At 63.4% G+C, this 21,821-nt stretch overlaps 8 protein-coding genes and 5 pseudogenes across 9 annotated transcripts; 7 read left to right on the forward strand and 6 right to left on the reverse strand.

Moving 5' to 3' along the window:
- Positions 1-111: 111 nt before the first annotated feature.
- LOC120764184 (scale keratin-like) lies at positions 112-1,001 on the forward strand. The gene is made up of 2 exons (XM_040087989.1): positions 112-248; positions 638-1,001. Exons 1-2 carry the CDS (start codon positions 112-114, stop codon positions 999-1,001), a joined length of 501 nt encoding a protein of 166 aa, XP_039943923.1.
- A 1,365-nt stretch (positions 1,002-2,366) lies between these two features.
- LOC120764185 (scale keratin-like) lies at positions 2,367-3,263 on the reverse strand (annotated as a pseudogene).
- Positions 3,264-4,130: 867 nt separating this feature from the next.
- On the forward strand, positions 4,131-4,532 carry LOC120764305 (scale keratin-like). The gene has a single exon (XM_040088216.1). The coding sequence runs from the start codon at positions 4,140-4,142 to the stop codon at positions 4,530-4,532; it is 393 nt and encodes a 130-aa protein (XP_039944150.1). The 5' UTR covers positions 4,131-4,139.
- Positions 4,533-5,690: 1,158 nt separating this feature from the next.
- LOC120764307 (scale keratin-like) lies at positions 5,691-6,092 on the reverse strand. The gene has a single exon (XM_040088219.1). The coding sequence runs from the start codon at positions 6,081-6,083 to the stop codon at positions 5,691-5,693; it is 393 nt and encodes a 130-aa protein (XP_039944153.1). The 5' UTR covers positions 6,084-6,092.
- A 1,221-nt stretch (positions 6,093-7,313) lies between these two features.
- On the forward strand, positions 7,314-7,859 carry LOC120764186 (scale keratin-like). The gene is made up of 2 exons (XM_040087992.2): positions 7,314-7,335; positions 7,443-7,859. Exon 2 carries the CDS (start codon positions 7,467-7,469, stop codon positions 7,857-7,859), a length of 393 nt encoding a protein of 130 aa, XP_039943926.1. The 5' UTR covers positions 7,314-7,335; positions 7,443-7,466.
- Positions 7,860-9,223: 1,364 nt separating this feature from the next.
- Positions 9,224-10,120, reverse strand: LOC120764187 (scale keratin-like; annotated as a pseudogene).
- Positions 10,121-10,996: 876 nt separating this feature from the next.
- On the forward strand, positions 10,997-11,389 carry LOC120764303 (scale keratin-like). Its single transcript, XM_040088214.2, has one exon. The coding sequence runs from the start codon at positions 10,997-10,999 to the stop codon at positions 11,387-11,389; it is 393 nt and encodes a 130-aa protein (XP_039944148.1).
- A 1,159-nt stretch (positions 11,390-12,548) lies between these two features.
- On the reverse strand, positions 12,549-12,941 carry LOC120764188 (scale keratin-like). The gene has a single exon (XM_040087994.1). The coding sequence runs from the start codon at positions 12,939-12,941 to the stop codon at positions 12,549-12,551; it is 393 nt and encodes a 130-aa protein (XP_039943928.1).
- Positions 12,942-13,817: 876 nt separating this feature from the next.
- Positions 13,818-14,717, forward strand: LOC120764189 (scale keratin-like; annotated as a pseudogene).
- A 1,127-nt stretch (positions 14,718-15,844) lies between these two features.
- On the reverse strand, positions 15,845-16,716 carry LOC120764191 (scale keratin-like; annotated as a pseudogene). Its single transcript, XR_009208547.1, has 3 exons — positions 16,580-16,716; positions 16,372-16,476; positions 15,845-16,280 (listed from the first exon to the last, which is right to left on the reverse strand). The product of XR_009208547.1 is annotated as a scale keratin-like (transcript).
- An 885-nt stretch (positions 16,717-17,601) lies between these two features.
- On the forward strand, positions 17,602-18,003 carry LOC120764306 (scale keratin-like). The gene has a single exon (XM_040088218.1). The coding sequence runs from the start codon at positions 17,611-17,613 to the stop codon at positions 18,001-18,003; it is 393 nt and encodes a 130-aa protein (XP_039944152.1). The 5' UTR covers positions 17,602-17,610.
- Positions 18,004-19,160: 1,157 nt separating this feature from the next.
- Positions 19,161-20,918, reverse strand: LOC120764192 (scale keratin-like; annotated as a pseudogene).
- Positions 20,919-20,924: 6 nt separating this feature from the next.
- LOC120764309 (scale keratin-like) lies at positions 20,925-21,326 on the forward strand. Its single transcript, XM_040088221.1, has one exon. The coding sequence runs from the start codon at positions 20,934-20,936 to the stop codon at positions 21,324-21,326; it is 393 nt and encodes a 130-aa protein (XP_039944155.1). The 5' UTR covers positions 20,925-20,933.
- Positions 21,327-21,821: the final 495 nt, after the last annotated feature.

Consider the following 21,821-nt stretch of genomic DNA (forward strand, 5'->3'; position numbering starts at 1 on the left):
GCAGCACTGCACAGCCCAGCAGGGCAGGACTCCATCTGCCCCCGGACACTGCCAGGGACCTCAGTGACACTGGGGACAAAGAGCCTGACATCCATGGCACAAGGGTCAGAGATGTCCGAAACACACAACACACTTCAGGGTTCTTCCAGCCCCTCCAAGCCCTCACCTGTGCCCAAATTCCTGGGTGCTGTTCCTGCTATCAGGGATCTGACGTGGCAGGAAGGACAGGATGGCCTGGGCAGCGGGAGGTGCTGGGGTGGCACCTGGGGGATGCTGACTCAGGGAGGGGCAGGGGCCGCACAGCCCTGGTGTCAGCAGCAGCAGCAGCAGCAGTAGCAGCAGCAGCAGCAGGGAGTGTCCCCTGAGCAGATTGGCCCGGCTGGAGCTGAGCAATGCTGGGGCTGCTATAAAAGCCCTGCCTGGGCCAGAGCGGGCCAAGCACTGCCCTGGCCACCTTCTCCTCCTCGGATACAAGGGTAAGTGTGCGAGCGCTGGTGCTGGCGGCTCCCTGGTGTAGCTGCGGCCCCTGTGGCTCGGGCGCTGCCCTGTGCTGCTCCACTGCCACGGCTGCCCTCTCTTGCAGAGCATCCTCGCATCCCACGCCAAGATGTCCTGCTACGACCTGTGCCCCCCCCAGGACCAGCGCGGACCTGTGCCCGCCCAGGACCAGCGTGGCTGTGCCCCAGCCCATCGCTGAGAGCTGCAACGAGCTGTGCGCCCGCCAGTGCCCCGACTCTTCGGCTTTCATCCAGCCTCCACCCGTGGTGGTCACCTTCCCCGGGCCCATCCTCAGCTCCTTCCCCCAGCAAGCCGTGGTGGGCTCCTCCGGAGCACCGGCCTTTGGCGGCTCCCTGGGGCTGGGCGGCCTCTACGGCGCCGGCGCCACCCAGGCCTCGGGCGGCCTCTGCACCTTTGGCAGAGCCTACGCTGCTCCCGCCTGCAGCCCTTGCGCCTTGCCCCGCTACAGCAAGAAGCTCTGGGACACCTGCGGGCCCTGCTAGAGCCGCCACCAACAGCCGCCAGCCCCCTGCCAGCCTCAGCCTCAGCCTCGCTCCTCCTCTCTCTTCTCCTCCCCTGCCCCTCTGCCCAGGCCGCAAATCCCCCTCCTTGCTCCTGCCCGTGCCCACATTCCCGCCTCCTCCATGCTCCCCCCGGGCACTGGCTGCTCTGCCCAACAGCCCGCGCCTGGCAACCAGCCTGAAGGAGCAGCTCTGGGGAGGCCTGCACCGAGATCCAGCCTGTGCCTCCTGTGTCTGTGTCCAGTCTGTTCTTTGTGGTGCTTTAAATAAAGCAATCCTGCATCCAACTCCTGCCTCTGGTGTTCCTGTCGGGGTTCGGGGTGGAGGGCAGAGCTTCCTTGGGCTGCCCGTGGGCACAGAGAGCCCGGCCAGGGCAGGCTCTCAGCCCCAGCTTTGCCAGGCAGAGCTGTCTTTGGGCACATCCCCCAGCCCTGGCAGCTCTCAGCACACACAGGGCAGCACCGGGGCTCCAAGGAACATTTCTGCAGGCAGGCAGCTTCTGTTTGCAGGACTTGAAGCCCAGGGAACTTTACAGGACTCAAGGAAACCCTGTGACAGAGTGACATTTTCCTGTGGGTCTGGGAGCCATGGAAGTGCAGAGACTGCCACAGCTCCAGCCCCTTTGGATTTCCAAAGCACTGGTAAAATCCTTTGAACTGACAACAAAAAAGGGGCTGCCCAATCCTTAGAGCCCTTAATTTCAATTTCCTTGTCACCACCACTGTGTTTGTTTCTGTCTTAGGGTTGGTCTTTTTGTATTTTTGTTTTGTTCTTTCACCAGGGCTTTCAATTACTCTGTCACTTTCACTTTCAGTTAATTTCCTAATGTTCCTCCCTACATTTCTCTCTCTCCTTGTTTTCGATCAGTTTCTCGGCCTTGTCCTGCTGCTCCCTCTCATTCTAAAACACCTTCTCCTTTACCTCCTCTTAAAACGAACCTTTGCCATCACAATCTTGTTCCTGCTTCTATTTCCATTTTGATTTCATTTTGATTTCATTTTCCTCCCCACTTGTCCCATGTCCCCTTCCCTCTTCAGTTGAACCTTCCCCTTGCATTTCCCATTCCCCCATGGGCATCTCAACAGCACAATTCCCCTCCCACCCGTGGAACTTCCCCATGCCCGAGGTCTTCCTGATTTCAGAAAAGGAGCCAACGAGACAGGAATAGGATGCAGGAAAAGTTTATTGTGCCCCGAGGGGCAGGGGAGGCAGAGAGAGGGAGGGTGGGCAGGCGCCGGGCAGGCCGGGTGTCAGGGGCTGCAGGAGGCCAGGGCAGCTTGTGCAGAGCTCAGCTTGTCCCTGCGGGGCTGAGGCGGGCGCGGGTGTTTGGGCTGGGCTGTGGCGGCTCTAGCAGGGCCCGCAGGTGTCCCAGAGCTTCTTGCTGTAGCGGGGCAAGGCGCAAGGGCTGCAGGCGGGAGCAGCGTAGGCTCTGCCAAAGGTGCAGAGGCCGCCCGAGGCCTGGGTGGCGCCGGCGCCGTAGAGGCCGCCCAGCCCCAGGGAGCCGCCAAAGGCCGGTGCTCCGGAGGAGCCCACCACGGCTTGCTGGGGGAAGGAGCTGAGGATGGGCCCGGGGAAGGTGACCACCACGGGTGGAGGCTGGATGAAAGCCGAAGAGTCGGGGCACTGGCGGGCGCACAGCTCGTTGCAGCTCTCAGCGATGGGCTGGGGCACAGCCACGCTGGTCCTGGGCGGGCACAGGTCCGCGCTGGTCCTGGGGGGGCACAGGTCGTAGCAGGACATCTTGGCGTGGGATGCGAGGGTGCTCTGCAAGAGAGGGCAGCCGTGGCAGTGGAGCAGCACAGGGCAGCGCCCGAGCCACAGGGGCCGCGGCTGCAGCAGGGAGCCGCCAGCACCAGCGCTCGCACACTTACCCTTGTCCCGGAGGAGGAGAAGGTGGCCAGGGCAGTGCTTGGCCCGCTCTGGCCCAGGCAGGGCTTTTATAGCAGCCCCAGCATTGCTCAGCTCCAGCCGGGCCAATCTGCTCAGGGGACACTCCCTGCTGCTGCTGCTGCTGCTGCTGCTGCTGACACCAGGGCTGTGCGGCCCCTGCCCCTCCCTGAGTCAGCATCCCCCAGGTGCCACCCCAGCACCTCCCGCTGCCCAGGCCATCCTGTCCTTCCTGCCACGTCAGATCCCTGATAGCAGGAACAGCACCCAGGAATTTGGCCACAGGTGAGGGCTTGGAGGGGCTGGAACAAGTCTGAAGTTTGTTGTGTATTTCAGGGTCCCTGACCCTTGTGCCATGGATGTCAGGCTCTTTGTCCCCGCTGTCACTGAGGTCCCTGGCAGTGCCCGGGGGCAGGTGGAGTCCTGCCCTGCTGGGCTGTGCAGTGCTGCACGGTGCTGAGCAGGCAGAGCCCCACAGGAGCTGCCTTTCCTTGGGCGCGGGCTCAGCTGTGCCCGGTGCCCATCAGGGACACGCGGTGGCACAGGGCAGGCGCTGCCTGGGGCTGCCGTGGCCCAGGAGGTGGCAGTGGCAGCGTGCCAGCGGGATAATTGCAGGGGCTGATGGTGCAGCTTGGGGCTGGGCAGGAAAGGCAGGAGTCAGCAGAGGAGCCCCGTGGCAGCAGGGCTGAGGCCGGGCCCGGCCCCGCACACGTGCCCCCAGCACGGGCAGCTCCTGCCCCGCCTCTGCGGCCACCCATAAAAGCGCTGTCCCGGGCCAGGGCTGCATCCACTGCCGCCGCCTGCCTCTGCTCAGCCCAAGGCCAGGTGGGTGCCTGCGCGGCTCTGCCTCCTGGCCCAGGGGCTGCCCAGGGCCCTCCCTGGCCACCAGAGCTGCCGCTGCAGCGGCTGTGCTGGCACCGGCCTGGCACGGCCGGCCCCGGCTCAGCCTCCTGCCCAGGAGCCAGGAAGGAGCCCCTGGGCCGGCACAGAGGGAGCCAGGCTGGGCACAGGGACTCGGGCAGGGCTCGTGAGGTCTCTGCCTGTGTGGATCAAGGCTCTGCGGGGGCTGCAGGGCACAGGGCCAGGGCTGGGCACAGTGGGCAAGGCTGTGTGGCTTTGGCCACTCAGGGTCTGTGGATGGGAACAGGGCACTGTAGAACTGGGCGATGCCCGTGTCTCTTCTGACCCCTGTTTGTCTGAATTCTCTTTCAGCCTCATCTCACTCACACCAAGATGTCCTGCTACGACCTGTGCCCCCCCAAGACCAGCGCGGACCTGTGCCCGCCCAGGACCAGCGTGGCTGTGCCCCAGCCCATCGCTGAGAGCTGCAACGAGCTGTGCGCCCGCCAGTGCCCCGACTCTTCGGCTTTCATCCAGCCTCCACCCGTGGTGGTCACCTTCCCCGGGCCCATCCTCAGCTCCTTCCCCCAGCAAGCCGTGGTGGGCTCCTCCGGAGCACCGGCCTTTGGCGGCTCCCTGGGGCTGGGCGGCCTCTACGGCGCCGGCGCCACCCAGGCCTCGGGCGGCCTCTGCACCTTTGGCAGAGCCTACGCTGCTCCCGCCTGCAGCCCTTGCGCCTTGCCCCGCTACAGCAAGAAGCTCTGGGACACCTGCGGGCCCTGCTAGAGCCACCACAGCTCTGGGGAGGCCTGCACAGAGATCCAGCCCGTGCCTCTTGTGTGTGTGTCCAGTCTGTTCTTTGTGGTGCTTAAAATAAAACAATCCTGCATCCAACTCCTGCCTCTCTGGTGTTCCTGTCGGGGTTTGGGGTGGAGGGCAGAGCTTCCTTGGGCTGCCCGTGGGCACAGAGAGCCCGGCCAGGGCAGGCTCTCAGCCCCAGCTTTGCCAGGCAGAGCTGTCTTTGGGCACATCCCCCAGCCCTGGCAGCTCTCAGCACACACAGGGCAGCACCAGGGCTCTAAGAATCATTTCTGCAGGTGGGCAGCTTCTGTTTGCAGGACTTGAAGCCCAGGGAACTTTACAGTCCTCAGGGAAATCTGTGACAGAGTGGCATTTTCCTGTGGGACTTGGAGCCATGAAGTTCAGAGACTTCCACAGCTCCAGCCCCTTTGAATTTCCAAAGAGCTGATAAAGTCCTTTGGACTGACAACAAAAAAGAGCTTCCCAATCCTTACAGCCTGTAATTTCAATTTCCTTGTCATAAATGCTATGTTTGTTTTTCTCTTCGATTTGGTCTTTTTGTATGTTTGTTTTGTCCTTCATTTGGACTTTCTATTACACTGTCACTTTCTCTTTCAGTAAACTTCCTCGTGTTCCCCTTTACATTTCTCTCTCTGTTTGTTTACGATCAGTTTCTCTGCTTTGTTGTCCTGCTCCCTCTCATTCTCAAAGGCCTTCTCCTTTACCTCCTCCTGAAATGAATTCTTCCAATCATCAACATTTTTCTGCTCCAATTTTCATATTGATTTCATTTTCTTCCCCACCTTAACATCCCCTGTCCCCTTCCCTCTTCTGTTGAATCTTCCCCTTGCACTTCCCATTCCCCCATGGGCATCTCAACAGCACAATTCCCCCCGAATCAAGGAAATTCCCCATGCCCGTGGTCTTCCTGATTCCAGGAAAGGAGGCAACGAGACAGAAGTTCAATGCAGAAATATTTTATTGTGCCCCGAGTGGCAGGAGAGGCAGTGAGAGGGAGGGTGGGCAGGCGCCGGGCAGGCCGGGTGTCAGGGGCTGCAGGAGGCCAGGGCAGCTTGTGCAGAGCTCAGCTTGTCCCTGCGGGGCTGAGGCGGGCGCGGGTGTTTGGGCTGGGCTGTGGCGGCTCTAGCAGGGCCCGCAGGTGTCCCAGAGCTTCTTGCTGTAGCGGGGCAAGGCGCAAGGGCTGCAGGCGGGAGCAGCGTAGGCTCTGCCAAAGGTGCAGAGGCCGCCCGAGGCCTGGGTGGCGCCGGCGCCGTAGAGGCCGCCCAGCCCTAGGGAGCCGCCAAAGGCCGGTGCTCCGGAGGAGCCCACCACGGCTTGCTGGGGGAAGGAGCTGAGGATGGGCCCGGGGAAGGTGACCACCACGGGCGGAGGCTGGATGAAAGCCGAAGAGTCGGGGCACTGGCGGGCGCACAGCTCGTTGCAGCTCTCAGCGATGGGCTGGGGCACAGCCACGCTGGTCCTGGGCGGGCACAGGTCTGTGCTGGTCTTGGGGGGGCACAGGTCGTAGCAGGACATCTTGGTGTGAGTAAGATGAGGCTGAAAGAGAATTCAGACAAACAGGGGTCAGAAGAGACACGGGCATCTCCCGATTCTGCAGTTCCCTGTTCCCATCCACAGACCCTGAGTGGCCAAAGCCACACAGCCTTGCCCACTGTGCCCAGCCCTGGCCCTGTGCCCTGCAGCCCCCGCAGAGCCCTGATCCACACAGGCAGAGACCTCACGAGCCCTGCCCGAGTCCCTGTGCCCAGCCTGGCTGCCTCTGTGCCGGCCCAGGGGCTCCTTCTTGGCTCCTGGGCAGGAGGCCGAGCCGGGGCCGGCCGTGCCAGGCTGGTGCCAGCACAGCCGCTGCGGCGGCGGCTCTGGTGGCCAGGGAGGGCCCTGGGCAGCCCCTGGGCCAGGAGGCAGAGCCGCGCAGGCACCCACCTGGCCTTGGGCTGAGCAGAGGCAGGCGGCGGCAGTGGATGCAGCCCTGGCCCGGGACAGCGCTTTTATGGGTGGCCGCAGAGGCGGGGCAGGAGCTGCCCATGCTGGGGGCACGTGTGCGGGGCCGGGCCCGGCCTCAGCCCTGCTGCCACGGGGCTCCTCTGCTGACTCCTGCCTTTCCTGCCCAGCCCCAAGCTGCACCATCAGCCCCTGCAATTATCCCGCTGGCACGCTGCCACTGCCACCTCCTGGGCCACGGCAGCCCCGGGCAGCGCCTGCCCTGTGCCACCGCGTGTCCCTGATGGGCACCGGGCACAGCTGAGCCCGCGCCCAAGGAAAGGCAGCTCCTGTGGGGCCCTGCCTGCTCAGCACCGTGCAGCACTGCACAGCCCAGCAGGGCAGGACTCCATCTGCCCCCGGGCACTGCCAGGGACCTCAGTGACAGCGGGGACAAAGAGCCTGACATCCATGGCACAAGGGTCAGGGACCCCAAAACACACAACAAACTTCAGACTTGTTCCAGCCCCTCCAAGCCCTCACCTGTGGCCAAATTCCTGGGTGCTGTTCCTGCTATCAGGGATCTGATGTGGCAGGAAGGACAGGATGGCCTGGGCAGCGGGAGGTGCTGGGGTGGCACCTGGGGGATGCTGACTCAGGGAGGGGCAGGGGCCGCACAGCCCTGGTGTCAGCAGCAGCAGCAGCAGCAGCAGCAGCAGCAGGGAGTGTCCCCTGAGCAGATTGGCCCGGCTGGAGCTGAGCAATGCTGGGGCTGCTATAAAAGCCCTGCCTGGGCCAGAGCGGGCCAAGCACTGCCCTGGCCACCTTCTCCTCCTCGGATACAAGGGTAAGTGTGCGAGCGCTGGTGCTGGCGGCTCCCTGGTGCAGCTGCGGCCCCTGTGGCTCGGGCGCTGCCCTGTGCTGCTCCACTGCCACGGCTGCCCTCTCTTGCAGAGCACCCTCGCATCCCACGCCAAGATGTCCTGCTACGACCTGTGCCCCCCCAGGACCAGCACAGACCTGTGCCCGCCCAGGACCAGCGTGGCTGTGCCCCAGCCCATCGCTGAGAGCTGCAACGAGCTGTGCGCCCGCCAGTGCCCCGACTCTTCGGCTTTCATCCAGCCTCCACCCGTGGTGGTCACCTTCCCCGGGCCCATCCTCAGCTCCTTCCCCCAGCAAGCCGTGGTGGGCTCCTCCGGAGCACCGGCCTTTGGCGGCTCCCTGGGGCTGGGCGGCCTCTACGGCGCCGGCGCCACCCAGGCCTCGGGCGGCCTCTGCACCTTTGGCAGAGCCTACGCTGCTCCCGCCTGCAGCCCTTGCGCCTTGCCGCGCTACAGCAAGAAGCTCTGGGACACCTGCGGGCCCTGCTAGAGCCGCCACCAACAGCCGCCAGCCCCCTGCCAGCCTCAGCCTCAGCCTCGCTCCTCCTCTCTCTTCTCCTCCCCTGCCCCTCTGCCCAGGCCGCAAATCCCCCTCCTTGCTCCTGCCCGTGCCCACATTCCCGCCTCCTCCATGCTCCCCCCGGGCACTGGCTGCTCTGCCCAACAGCCCGCGCCTGGCACCAGCCTGAAGGAGCAGTTCTGGGGAGGCCTGCACCGAGATCCAGCCTGTGCCTCCTGTGTCTGTGTCCAGTCTGTTCTTTGTGGTGCTTAAAATAAAGCAATCCTGCATCCAACTCCTGCCTCTGGTGTTCCTGTCGGGGTTCGGGGTGGAGGGCAGAGCTTCCTTGGGCTGCCCCTGGGCACAGAGAGCCTGGCCAGGGCAGGCTCTCAGCCCCAGCTTTGCCAGGCAGAGCTGTCTTTGGGCACATCCCCCAGCCCTGGCAGCTCTCAGCACACACAGGGCAGCACCGGGGCTCCAAGGAACATTTCTGCACGCAGGCAGCTTCTGTTTGCAGGACTTGAAGCCCAGGGAACTTTACAGGACTCAAGGAAATCCTGTGACAGGGTGGCATTTTCCTGTGGGTCTGGGAGCCATGGAAGTGCAGAGACTGCCACAGCACCAGCCCCTTTGGATTTCCAAAGCACTGGTAAAATCCTTTGAACTGACAACAAAAAAGGGGCTGCCCAATCCTTAGAGCCCTTAATTTCAATTTCCTTGTCACCACCACTGTGTTTGTTTCTGTCTTAGGGTTGGTCTTTTTGTATTTTTGTTTTGTTCTTTCACCAGGGCTTTCAATTACTCTGTCACTTTCACTTTCTGTTAATTTCCTAATGTTCCTCCCTACATTTCTCTCTCTCCTTGTTTTCAATCAGTTTCTCGGCCTTGTCCTGCTGCTCCCTCTCATTCTAAAACACCTTCTCCTTTACCTCCTCTTAAAACGAACCTTTGCCATCACAATCTTGTTCCTGCTTCTATTTCCATTTTGATTTCATTTTGATTTCATTTTCCTCCCCACTTGTCCCATGTCCCCTTCCCTCTTCAGTTGAACCTTCCCCTTGCATTTCCCATTCCCCCATGGGCATCTCAACAGCACAATTCCCCTCCCACCCGTGGAACTTCCCCATGCCCGAGGTCTTCCTGATTTCAGAAAAGGAGCCAACGAGACAGGAATAGGATGCAGGAAAAGTTTATTGTGCCCCGAGGGGCAGGGGAGGCAGAGAGAGGGAGGGTGGGCAGGCGCCGGGCAGGCCGGGTGTCAGGGGCTGCAGGAGGCCAGGGCAGCTTGTGCAGAGCTCAGCTTGTCCCTGCGGGGCTGAGGCGGGCGCGGGTGTTTGGGCTGGGCTGTGGCGGCTCTAGCAGGGCCCGCAGGTGTCCCAGAGCTTCTTGCTGTAGCGCGGCAAGGCGCAAGGGCTGCAGGCGGGAGCAGCGTAGGCTCTGCCAAAGGTGCAGAGGCCGCCCGAGGCCTGGGTGGAGCCGGCGCCGTAGAGGCCGCCCAGCCCCAGGGAGCCGCCAAAGGCCGGTGCTCCGGAGGAGCCCACCACGGCTTGCTGGGGGAAGGAGCTGAGGATGGGCCCGGGGAAGGTGACCACCACGGGTGGAGGCTGGATGAAAGCCGAAGAGTCGGGGCACTGGCGGGCGCACAGCTCGTTGCAGCTCTCAGCGATGGGCTGGGGCACAGCCACGCTGGTCCTGGGCGGGCACAGGTCCGCGCTGGTCCTGGGGGGGCACAGGTCGTAGCAGGACATCTTGGCGTGGGATGCGAAGGTGCTCTGCAAGAGAGGGCAGCCGTGGCAGTGGAGCAGCACAGGGCAGCGCCCGAGCCACAGGGGCCGCGGCTGCAGCAGGGAGCCGCCAGCACCAGCGCTCGCACACTTACCCTTGTACCCGAGGAGGAGAAGGTGGCCAGGGCAGTGCTTGGCCCGCTCTGGCCCAGGCAGGGCTTTTATAGCAGCCCCAGCATTGCTCAGCTCCAGCCGGGCCAATCTGCTCAGGGGACACTCCCTGCTGCTGCTGCTGCTGCTGCTGCTGCTGACACCAGGGCTGTGCGGCCCCTGCCCCTCCCTGAGTCAGCATCCCCCAGGTGCCACCCCAGCACCTCCCGCTGCCCAGGCCATCCTGTCCTTCCTGCCACATCAGATCCCTGATAGCAGGAACAGCACCCAGGAATTTGGACACAGGTGAGGGCTTGGAGGGGCTGGAACAAGTCTGAAGTGTGTTGTGTATTTCAGGGTCCCTGACCCTTGTGCCATGGATGTCAGGCTCTTTGTCCCCGCTGTCACTGAGGTCCCTGGCAGTGCCCGGGGGCAGGTGGAGTCCTGCCCTGCTGGGCTGTGCAGTGCTGCACGGTGCTGAGCAGGCAGGGCCCCACAGGAGCTGCCTTTCCTTGGGCGCGGGCTCAGCTGTGCCCGGTGCCCATCAGGGACACGCGGTGGCACAGGGCAGGCGCTGCCTGGGGCTGCCGTGGCCCAGGAGGTGGCAGTGGCAGCGTGCCAGCGGGATAATTGCAGGGGCTGATGGTGCAGCTTGGGGCTGGGCAGGAAAGGCAGGAGTCAGCAGAGGAGCCCCGTGGCAGCAGGGCTGAGGCCGGGCCCAGCCCCGCACACGTGCCCCCAGCACGGGCAGCTCCTGCCCCGCCTCTGCGGCCACCCATAAAAGCGCTGTCCCGGGCCAGGGCTGCATCCACTGCTGCCGCCTGCCTCTGCTCAGCCCAAGGCCAGGTGGGTGCCTGCGCGGCTCTGCCTCCTGGCCCAGGGGCTGCCCAGGGCCCTCCCTGGCCACCAGAGCTGCCGCCGCAGCGGCTGTGCTGGCACCAGCCTGGCACGGCCGGCCCCGGCTCAGCCTCCTGCCCAGGAGCCAGGAAGGAACCCCTGGGCCGGCACAGAGGCAGCCAGGCTGGGCACAGGGACTCGGGCAGGGCTCGTGAGGTCTCTGCCTGTGTGGATCAGGGCTCTGCGGGGGCTGCAGGGCACAGGGCCAGGGCTGGGCACAGTGGGCAAGGCTGCGTGGCTTTGGCCACTCGGGATCTGTGGATGGGAACAGGGCACTGTAGAACTGGGCGATGCCCGTGTCTCTTCTGACCCCTGTTTGTCTGAATTCTCTTTCAGCCTCATCTCACTCACACCAAGATGTCCTGCTACGACCTGTGCCCCCCCAGGACCAGCGCGGACCTGTGCCCGCCCAGGACCAGCGTGGCTGTGCCCCAGCCCATCGCTGAGAGCTGCAACGAGCTGTGCGCCCGCCAGTGCCCTGACTCTTCGGCTTTCATCCAGCCTCCACCCGTGGTGGTCACCTTCCCCGGGCCCATCCTCAGCTCCTTCCCCCAGCAAGCCGTGGTGGGCTCCTCCGGAGCACCGGCCTTTGGCGGCTCCCTGGGGCTGGGCGGCCTCTACGGCGCCGGCGCCACCCAGGCCTCGGGCGGCCTCTGCACCTTTGGCAGAGCCTACGCTGCTCCCGCCTGCAGCCCTTGCGCCTTGCCCCGCTACAGCAAGAAGCTCTGGGACACCTGCGGGCCCTGCTAGAGCCATCACAGCTCTGGGGAGGCCTGCACAGAGATCCAGCCCGTGCCTCTTGTGTGTGTGTCCAGTCTGTTCTTTGTGGTGCTTAAAATAAAACAATCCTGCATCCAACTCCTGCCTCTCTGGTGTTCCTGTCGGGGTTCGGGGTGGAGGGCAGAGCTTCCTTGGGCTGCCCATGGGCACAGAGAGCCCGGCCAGGGCAGGCTCTCAGCCCCAGCTTTGCCAGGCAGAGCTGTCTTTGGGCACATCCCCCAGCCCTGGCAGCTCTCAGCACACACAGGGCAGCACCAGGGCTCTAAGAATCATTTCTGCAGGTGGGCAGCTTCTGTTTGCAGGACTTGAAGCCCAGGGAACTTTACAGTCCTCAGGGAAATCTGTGACAGAGTGGCATTTTCCTGTGGGACTTGGAGCCATGAAGTTCAGAGACTTCCACAGCTCCAGCCCCTTTGAATTTCCAAAGAGCTGATAAAGTCCTTTGGACTGACAACAAAAAAGAGCTTCCCAATCCTTACAGCCTGTAATTTCAATTTCCTTGTCATAAATGCTATGTTTGTTTTTCTCTTCGATTTGGTCTTTTTGTATGTTTGTTTTGTCCTTCATTTGGACTTTCTATTACACTGTCACTTTCTCTTTCAGTAAACTTCCTCGTGTTCCCCTTTACATTTCTCTCTCTGTTTGTTTACGATCAGTTTCTCTGCTTTGTTGTCCTGCTCCCTCTCATTCTCAAAGGCCTTCTCCTTTACCTCCTCCTGAAATGAATTCTTCCAATCATCAACATTTTTCTGCTCCAATTTTCATATTGATTTCATTTTCTTCCCCACCTTAACATCCCCTGTCCCCTTCCCTCTTCTGTTGAATCTTCCCCTTGCACTTCCCATTCCCCCATGGGCATCTCAACAGCACAATTCCCCTTCCACTCGAGGAAATTCCCCATGCCCGAGGTCTTCCTGATTCCAGGAAAGGAGGCAACGAGACAGAAGTTCAATGCAGAAATATTTTATTGTGCCCCGCGGGGCAGGAGAGGCAGAGAGAGGGAGGGTGGGCAGGCGCCGGGCAGGCCGGGTGTCAGGGGCTCCAGGAGGCCAGGGCAGCTTGTGCAGAGCTCAGCTTGTCCCTGCGGGGCTGAGGCGGGCGCGGGTGTTTGGGCTGGGCTGTGGCGGCTCTAGCAGGGCCCGCAGGTGTCCCAGAGCTTCTTGCTGTAGCGCGGCAAGGCGCAAGGGCTGCAGGCGGGAGCAGCGTAGGCTCTGCCAAAGGTGCAGAGGCCGCCCGAGGCCTGGGTGGCGCCGGCGCCGTAGAGGCCGCCCAGCCCCAGGGAGCCGCCAAAGGCCGGTGCTCCGGAGGAGCCCACCACGGCTTGCTGGGGGAAGGAGCTGAGGATGGGCCCGGGGAAGGTGACCACCACGGGCGGAGGCTGGATGAAAGCCGAAGAGTCGGGGCACTGGCGGGCGCACAGCTCGTTGCAGCTCTCAGCGATGGGCTGGGGCACAGCCACGCTGGTCCTGGGCGGGCACAGGTCCGCGCTGGTCCTGGGGGGGCACAGGTCATAGCAGGACATCTTGGTGTGAGTGAGATGAGGCTGAAAGAGAATTCAGACAAACAGGGGTCAGAAGAGACACGGGCATCTCCCGATTCTGCAGTTCCCTGTTCCCATCCACAGACCCTGAGTGGCCAAAGCCACACACCCTTGCCCACTGTGCCCAGCCCTGGCCCTGTGCCCTGCAGCCCCCTCAGAGCCCTGATCCACACAGGCAGAGACCTCACGAGCCCTGCCCGAGTCCCTGTGCCCAGCCTGGCTCCCTCTGTGCCGGCCCAGGGGCTCCTTCCTGGCTCCTGGGCAGGAGGCTGAGCCGGGGCCGGCCGTGCCAGGCTGGTGCCAGCACAGCCGCTGCGGCGGCAGCTCTGGTGGCCAGGGAGGGCCCTGGGCAGCCCCTGGGCCAGGAGGCAGAGCCGCGCAGGCACCCACCTGGCCTTGGGCTGAGCAGAGGCAGGCGGCGGCAGTGGATGCAGCCCTGGCCCGGGACTGCGCTTTTATGGGTGGCCGCAGAGGCGGGGCAGGAGCCGCCCGTGCTGGGGGCACGTGTGCGGGGCCGGGCCCGGCCTCAGCCCTGCTGCCACGGGGCTCCTCTGCTGACTCCTGCCTTTCCTGCCCAGCCCCAAGCTGCACCATCAGCCCCTGCAATTATCCCGCTGGCACGCTGCCACTGCCACCTCCTGGGCCACGGCAGCCCCAGGCAGCGCCTGCCCTGTGCCACCGCGTGTCCCTGATGGGCACCGGGCACAGCTGAGCCCACGCCCAAGGAAAGGCAGCTCCTGTGGGGCCCTGCCTGCTCAGCACCGTGCAGCACTGCACAGCCCAGCAGGGCAGGACTCCATCTGCCCCCGGGCACTGCCAGGGACTTCAGTGACACCGGGGACAAAGAGCCTGACATCCATGGCACAAGGGTCAGGGACCCCAAAACACACAACACACTTCAGGTTTCTTCCAGCCCCTCCAAGCCCTCACCTGTGTCCAAATTCCTGGGTGATGTTCCTGCTATCAGGGATCTGACGTGGCAGGAAGGACAGGATGGCCTGGGCAGCGGGAGGTGCTGGGGTGGCACCTGGGGGATGCTGACTCAGGGAGGGGCAGGGGCCGCACAGCCCTGGTGTCAGCAGCAGCAGCAGCAGCAGCAGCAGCAGCAGGGAGTGTCCCCTGAGCAGATTGGCCCGGCTGGAGCTGAGCAATGCTGGGGCTGCTATAAAAGCCCTGCCTGGGCCAGAGCGGGCCAAGCACTGCCCTGGCCACCTTCTCCTCCTCGGGTACAAGGGTAAGTGTGCGAGCGCTGGTGCTGGCGGCTCCCTGCTGCAGCCGCGGCCCCTGTGGCTCGGGCGCTGCCCTGTGCTGCTCCACTGCCACGGCTGCCCTCTCTTGCAGAGCACCTTCGCATCCCACGCCAAGATGTCCTGCTACGACCTGTGCCCCCCCAGGACCAGCGCGGACCTGTGCCCGCCCAGGACCAGCGTGGCTGTGCCCCAGCCCATCGCTGAGAGCTGCAACGAGCTGTGCGCCCGCCAGTGCCCCGACTCTTCGGCTTTCATCCAGCCTCCGCCCGTGGTGGTCACCTTCCCCGGGCCCATCCTCAGCTCCTTCCCCCAGCAAGCCGTGGTGGGCTCCTCCGGAGCACCGGCCTTTGGCGGCTCCCTAGGGCTGGGCGGCCTCTACGGCGCCGGCGCCACCCAGGCCTCGGGCGGCCTCTGCACCTTTGGCAGAGCCTACGCTGCTCCCGCCTGCAGCCCTTGCGCCTTGCCCCGCTACAGCAAGAAGCTCTGGGACACCTGCGGGCCCTGCTAGAACCGCCACAGCCCAGCCCAAACACCCGCGCCCGCCTCAGCCCCGCAGGGACAAGCTGAGCTCTGCACAAGCTGCCCTGGCCTCCTGCAGCCCCTGACACCCGGCCTGCCCGGCGCCTGCCCACCCTCCCTCTCTCTGCCTCCCCTGCCCCTCGGGGCACAATAAACTTTTCCTGCATCCTATTCCTGTCTCGTTGCCTCCTTTTCTGGAATCAGGAAGACCTCGGGCATGGGGAAGTTCCACGAGTCGGAGGGGAATCATGGTGTTGAGATGCCCATGGGGGAATGGAAAATGGAACGGGACGGTTCAAGAGAAGAGGGAAGGGGACAGCGGATGTTAGGGTGGGGAAGAAAAAATCAAATCACAACCAGAAGTATAAAGAAGATGGTGATGGGAAAGCTTCATTTTAGGTGGAAGTAAAAGAGAAGGAGTTTGAGAATGAGAGGGAGCAGTAGAAGGCAGAGAAACTGATCAAAAACAAGGAGAGAGAGAAATGTAAACAGGATCTTGAGAAAGATAACTGAAAGTGACAGACTACATAAAAATGGAAGTGAAAGACAAAACAAACATACAAAAAGAAACATAGTCCTGAGGAGAAGGAAATTGAAATTACAGACTTTAAGGATTGGGAAGCCACTGATTGGTGTCAGTTCACAGGTCTTTACCAGAGCCCTGGAAGCCCAGAGGGGCTGGAGCTCTGGCAGACTGTGACCCTGCATGGCTCCCGGTCCCACAGGAAAATGCCACGCTGTCACAGGCTGGCTGGAGGTCTGTAAAGATCCCTGAGATTCAAGTCCTGCCAACAGAAGCTGCCCGCCTGCAGAAATGTTCCTTGGAGCCCTGGTGCTGCAATGTGTGTGCTGAGAGCTGCCAGGGCTGGGGGATGTGCCCAAAGACAGCCCTGCCTGGCAAAGCTGGGGCTGAGAGCCTGCCCTGGCCGGGCTCTCTGTGCCCATGGGCAGCCCAAGGAAGCTCTGCCCTCCACCCCAAACCCCGACAGGAACACCAGAGAGGCAGGAGTTGGATGCAGGATTGTTTTATTTTAAGCACCACAAAGAACAGACTGGACACAGACACAGGAGGCACAGGCTGGATCTCTGTGCAGGCCTCCCCAGAGCTGTGGCGGCTCTAGCAGGGCCCGCAGGTGTCCCAGAGCTTCTTGCTGTAGCGCGGCAAGGCGCAAGGGCTGCAGGCGGGAGCAGCGTAGGCTCTGCCAAAGGTGCAGAGGCCGCCCGAGGCCTGGGTGGCGCCGGCGCCGTAGAGGCCGCCCAGCCCCAGGGAGCCGCCAAAGGCCGGTGCTCCGGAGGAGCCCACCACGGCTTGCTGGGGGAAGGAGCTGAGGATGGGCCCGGGGAAGGTGACCACCACGGGTGGAGGCTGGATGAAAGCCGAAGAGTCGGGGCACTGGCGGGCGCACAGCTCGTTGCAGCTCTCAGCGATGGGCTGGGGCACAGCCACGCTGGTCCTGGGCGGGCACAGGTCCGCGCTGGTCCTGGGGGGGCACAGGTCGTAGCAGGACATCTTGGCGTGGGATGTGAGGGTGCTCTGCAAGAGAGGGCAGCCGTGGCAGTGGAGCAGCACAGGGCAGCGCCCGAGCCACAGGGGCCGCGGCTGCAGCAGGGAGCCGCCAGCAGCAGCGCTCGCACACTTACCCTTGTCCCCGAGGAGGAGAAGGTGGCCAGGGCAGTGCTTGGCCCGCTCTGGCCCAGGCAGGGCTTTTATAGCAGCCCCAGCATTGCTCAGCTCCAGCCGGGCCAATCTGCTCAGGGGACACTCCCTGCTGCTGCTGCTGCTGCTGACACCAGGGCTGTGCGGCCCCTGCCCCTCCCTGAGTCAGCATCCCCCAGGTGCCACCCCAGCACCTCCCGCTGCCCAGGCCATCCTGTCCTTCCTGCCACGTCAGATCCCTGATAGCAGGAACAGCACCCAGGAATTTGGGCACAGGTGAGGGCTTGGAGGGGCTGGAAGAACCCTGAACTGTGTTGTGCGTTTCGGACATTTCTGACCCTTGTGCCATGGATGTCAGGCTCTTTGTCCCCGGTGTCACTGAGGTCCCTGGCAGTGCCCGGGGGCAGATGGAGTCCTGCCCTGCTGGGCTGTGCAGTGCTGCACGGTGCTGAGCAGGCAGGGCCCCACAGGAGCTGCCTTTCCTTGGGCGTGGGCTCAGCTGTGCCCGGTGCCCATCAGGGACACGCGGTGGCACAGGGCAGGCGCTGCCCGGGGCTGCTGTGGCCCAGGAGGTGGCAGTGGCAGCGTGCCAGCGGGATAATTGCAGGGGCTGATGGTGCAGCTTGGGGCTGGGCAGGAAAGGCAGGAGTCAGCAGAGGAGCCCCGTGGCAGCAGGGCTGAGGCCGGGCCCGGCCCCGCACACGTGCCCCCAGCACGGGCAGCTCCTGCCCCGCCTCTGCGGCCACCCATAAAAGCGCTGTCCCGGGCCAGGGCTGCATCCACTGCCACCGCCTGCCTCTGCTCAGCCCAAGGCCAGGTGGGTGCCTGCGCGGCTCTGCCTCCTGGCCCAGGGGCTGCCCAGGGCCCTCCCTGGCCACCAGAGCTGCCGCCGCAGCGGCTGTGCTGGCACCAGCCTGGCACGGCCGGCCCCGGCTCAGCCTCCTGCCCAGGAGCCAGGAAGGAGCCCCTGGGCTGGCACAGAGGGAGCCAGGCTGGGCACAGGGACTCAGGCAGGGCTCGTGAGGTCTCTGCCTGTGTGGATCAGGGCTCTGCGGGGGCTGCAGGGCACAGGGCCAGGGCTGGGCACAGTGGGCAAGGCTGCGTGGCTTTGGCCACTCAGGGTCTGTGGATGGGAACAGGGAACTACAGAACTGGGCGATGCCCGTGTCTCTTCTGACCCCTGTTTGTCTGAATTCTCTTTCAGCCTCATCTCACTCACACCAAGATGTCCTGCTATGACCTGTGCCCCCCCAAGACCAGCGCGGACCTGTGCCCGCCCAGGACCAGCGTGGCTGTGCCCCAGCCCATCGCTGAGAGCTGCAACGAGCTGTGCGCCCGCCAGTGCCCCGACTCTTCGGCTTTCATCCAGCCTCCGCCCGTGGTGGTCACCTTCCCCGGGCCCATCCTCAGCTCCTTCCCCCAGCAAGCCGTGGTGGGCTCCTCCGGAGCACCGGCCTTTGGCGGCTCCCTGGGGCTGGGCGGCCTCTACGGCGCCGGCGCCACCCAGGCCTCGGGCGGCCTCTGCACCTTTGGCAGAGCCTACGCTGCTCCCGCCTGCAGCCCTTGCGCCTTGCCCCGCTACAGCAAGAAGCTCTGGGACACCTGCGGGCCCTGCTAGAGCCACCACAGCTCTGGGGAGGCCTGCACAGAGATCCAGCCTGTGCCTCCTGTGTCTGTGTCCAGTCTGTTCTTTGTGGTGCTTAAAATAAAACAATCCTGCATCCAACTCCTGCCTCTGGTGTTCCTGTCGGGGTTCGGGGTGGAGGGCAGAGCTTCCTTGGGCTGCCCATGGGCACAGAGAGCCCGGCCAGGGCAGGCTCTCAGCCCCAGCTTTGCCAGGCAGAGCTGTCTTTGAGCACATCCCCCAGCCCTGGCAGCTCTCAGCACACACAGTGCAGCACCGGGGATCCAAGGAATATTTCTGCAGGCAGGCAGCTTCTGTTGGCAGGACTTGAAGTCCAGGGAACTTTACAGACCTCAGGGAAATCTGTGACAGAGTGACATTTTCCTGTGGGTCTGGGAGCCATGGAAGTTCAGAGAGTGCCACAGCTCCAGCCCCTTTGGATTTCCAAAGAGCTGGTAAAGTCCTTTGAACTGACAACAAAAAAGAGCTTCCCAATCCTTACAGCCTGTAATTTCAATTTCCTTGTCATAAACACTATGTTTGGTTTTGTCTTCGAATTGGTCTTTTTGTATGTTTGTTTTGTCCTTCATTTGGACTTTCTATTACACTGTCACTTTCACTTTCAGTAAACTTCCTCGTGTTCCCCTTTACATTTCTCTCTCTGTTTGTTTACGATCAGTTTCTCTGCTTTGTTGTCCTGCTCCCTCTCATTCTCAAATGCCTTCTCCTTTACCTCCTCCTGAAATGAATTCTTCCAATCATCAACATTTTTCTGCTCCAATTTTCATATTGATTTCATTTTCTTCCCCACCTTAACATCCCCTGTCCCCTTCCCTCTTCTGTTGAACCTTCCCATTGCACTTCCCATTCCCCCATGGGCATCTCAACAGCACAATTCCCCCCGAATCGAGGAACTTCCCCACGCCCGTGGTCTTCCTGTTTCCAGAAAAGGAGGCAACGAGACAGAAGTTCAATGCAGAAATATTTTATTGTGCCAAGAAGGGCAGGGGAGGCAGTGAGAGGGAGGGTGGGCAGGCGCCGGGCAGGCCGGGTGTCAGGGGCTGCAGGAGGCCAGGGCAGCTTGTGCAGAGCTCAGCTTGTCCCTGCGGGGCTGAGGCGGGCGCGGGTGTTTGGGCTGGGCTGTGGCGGTTCTAGCAGGGCCCGCAGGTGTCCCAGAGCTTCTTGCTGTAGCGGGGCAAGGCGCAAGGGCTGCAGGCGGGAGCAGCGTAGGCTCTGCCAAAGGTGCAGAGGCCGCCCGAGGCCTGGGTGGCGCCGGCGCCGTAGAGGCCGCCCAGCCCCAGGGAGCCGCCAAAGGCCGGTGCTCCGGAGGAGCCCACCACGGCTTGCTGGGGGAAGGAGCTGAGGATGGGCCCGGGGAAGGTGACCACCACGGGCGGAGGCTGGATGAAAGCCGAAGAGTCGGGGCACTGGCGGGCGCACAGCTCGTTGCAGCTCTCAGCGATGGGCTGGGGCACAGCCACGCTGGTCCTGGGCGGGCACAGGTCTGTGCTGGTCCTGGGGGGGCACAGGTCGTAGCAGGACATCTTGGCGTGGGATGCGAGGGTGCTCTGCAAGAGAGGGCAGCCGTGGCAGTGGAGCAGCACAGGGCAGCGCCCGAGCCACAGGGGCCGCGGCTGCAGCAGGGAGCCGCCAGCACCAGCGCTCGCACACTTACCCTTGTACCCGAGGAGGAGAAGGTGGCCAGGGCAGTGCTTGGCCCGCTCTGGCCCAGGCAGGGCTTTTATAGCAGCCCCAGCATTGCTCAGCTCCAGCCGGGCCAATCTGCTCAGGGGACACTCCCTGCTGCTGCTGCTGCTGCTGCTGCTGCTGACACCAGGGCTGTGCGGCCCCTGCCCCTCCCTGAGTCAGCATCCCCCAGGTGCCACCCATGCACCTCCCGCTGCCCAGGCCATCCTGTCCTTCCTGCCACGTCAGATCCCTGATAGCAGGAACAGCACCCAGGAATTTGGGCACAGGTGAGGGGTTGGAGGGGCTGGAAGAACCCTGAACTGTGTTGTGTGTTTTGGGGTCCCTGACCCTTGTGCCAGGGATGTCAGGCTCTTTGTCCCCGGTGTCACTGAGGTCCCTGGCAGTGCCCGGGGGCAGATGGAGTCCTGCCCTGCTGGGCTGTGCAGTGCTGCACGGTGCTGAGCAGGCAGGGCCCCACAGGAGCTGCCTTTCGTTGGGCGCGGGCTCAGCTGTGCCCGGTGCCCATCAGGGACACGCGGTGGCACAGGGCAGGCGCTGCCTGGGGATGCCGTGGCCCAGGAGGTGGCAGTGGCAGCGTGCCAGCGGGATAATTGCAGGGGCTGATGGTGCAGCTTGGGGCTGGGCAGGAAAGGCAGGAGTCAGCAGAGGAGCCCCGTGGCAGCAGGGCTGAGGCCGGGCCCGGCCCCGCACACGTGCCCCCAGCACGGGCAGCTCCTGCTCCGCCTCTGCGGCCACCCATAAAAGCGCTGTCCCGGGCCAGGGCTGCATCCACTGCCGCCGCCTGCCTCTGCTCAGCCCAAGGCCAGGTGGGTGCCTGCGCGGCTCTGCCTCCTGGCCCAGGGGCTGCCCAGGGCCCTCCCTGGCCACCAGAGCTGCCGCCGCAGCGGCTGTGCTGGCACCAGCCTGGCACGGCCGGCCCCGGCTCAGCCTCCTGCCCAGGAGCCAGGAAGGAGCCCCTGGGCCGGCACAGAGGCAGCCAGGCTGGGCACAGGGACTCGGGCAGGGCTCGTGAGGTCTCTGCCTGTGTGGATCAGGGCTCTGCGGGGGCTGCAGGGCACAGGGCCAGGGCTGGGCACAGTGGGCAAGGGTGTGTGGCTTTGGCCACTCAGGGTCTGTGGATGGGAACAGGGAACTGCAGAATCGGGAGATGCCCGTGTCTCTTCTGACCCCTGTTTGTCTGAATTCTCTTTCAGCCTCATCTCACTCACACCAAGATGTCCTGCTACGACCTGTGCCCCCCCAAGACCAGCGCGGACCTGTGCCCGCCCAGGACCAGCGTGGCTGTGCCCCAGCCCATCGCTGAGAGCTGCAACGAGCTGTGCGCCCGCCAGTGCCCCGACTCTTCGGCTTTCATCCAGCCTCCGCCCGTGGTGGTCACCTTCCCCGGGCCCATCCTCAGCTCCTTCCCCCAGCAAGCCGTGGTGGGCTCCTCCGGAGCACCGGCCTTTGGCGGCTCCCTGGGGCTGGGCGGCCTCTACGGCGCCGGCGCCACCCAGGCCTCGGGCGGCCTCTGCACCTTTGGCAGAGCCTACGCTGCTCCCGCCTGCAGCCCTTGCGCCTTGCCCCGCTACAGCAAGAAGCTCTGGGACACCTGCGGGCCCTGCTAGAGCCGCCACAGCCCAGCCCAGACACCCGCGCCCGCCTCAGCCCCGCAGGGACAAGCTGAGCTCTGCACAAGCTGCCCTGGCCTCCTGCAGCCCCTGACACCCGGCCTGCCCGGCGCCTGCCCACCCTCCCTCTCTCTGCCTCTCCTGCCCCTCGGGGCACAATAAAGTTCTCCTGCATCCATCTCTTGTCTCTGTGTGTATTTTTCTGGGTTTCTCTTCCCTCTACGGCTGGGGGTAGGTTTTCATCTATTTTTCACCTGGGCCTATCTTGCGGTTTTTACCTGTAAGAGCGGTCAGGTGATTTCTACTCTGTTTGTATCGCTTCATGTTCTGCGTTTTGGTTTACGCAGGATTAATTCCAGTATTTTTTCCTGGATTCGCCCTGTCTGTCGGACAAGCAGGGGCCTGTTTGCAGTGATAGGGAAATTGGGTGTGCTCTTTCCCTTGGTTTTACAGGTTCTGCTTCTATTATCATGACTCTCTGCTGTTTTATGT

The sequence above is a fragment of the Hirundo rustica genome, chromosome 29 (genome assembly GCF_015227805.2).
Source record: "Hirundo rustica isolate bHirRus1 chromosome 29, bHirRus1.pri.v3, whole genome shotgun sequence".
Taxonomy (NCBI): Eukaryota; Metazoa; Chordata; class Aves; order Passeriformes; family Hirundinidae; genus Hirundo; species Hirundo rustica.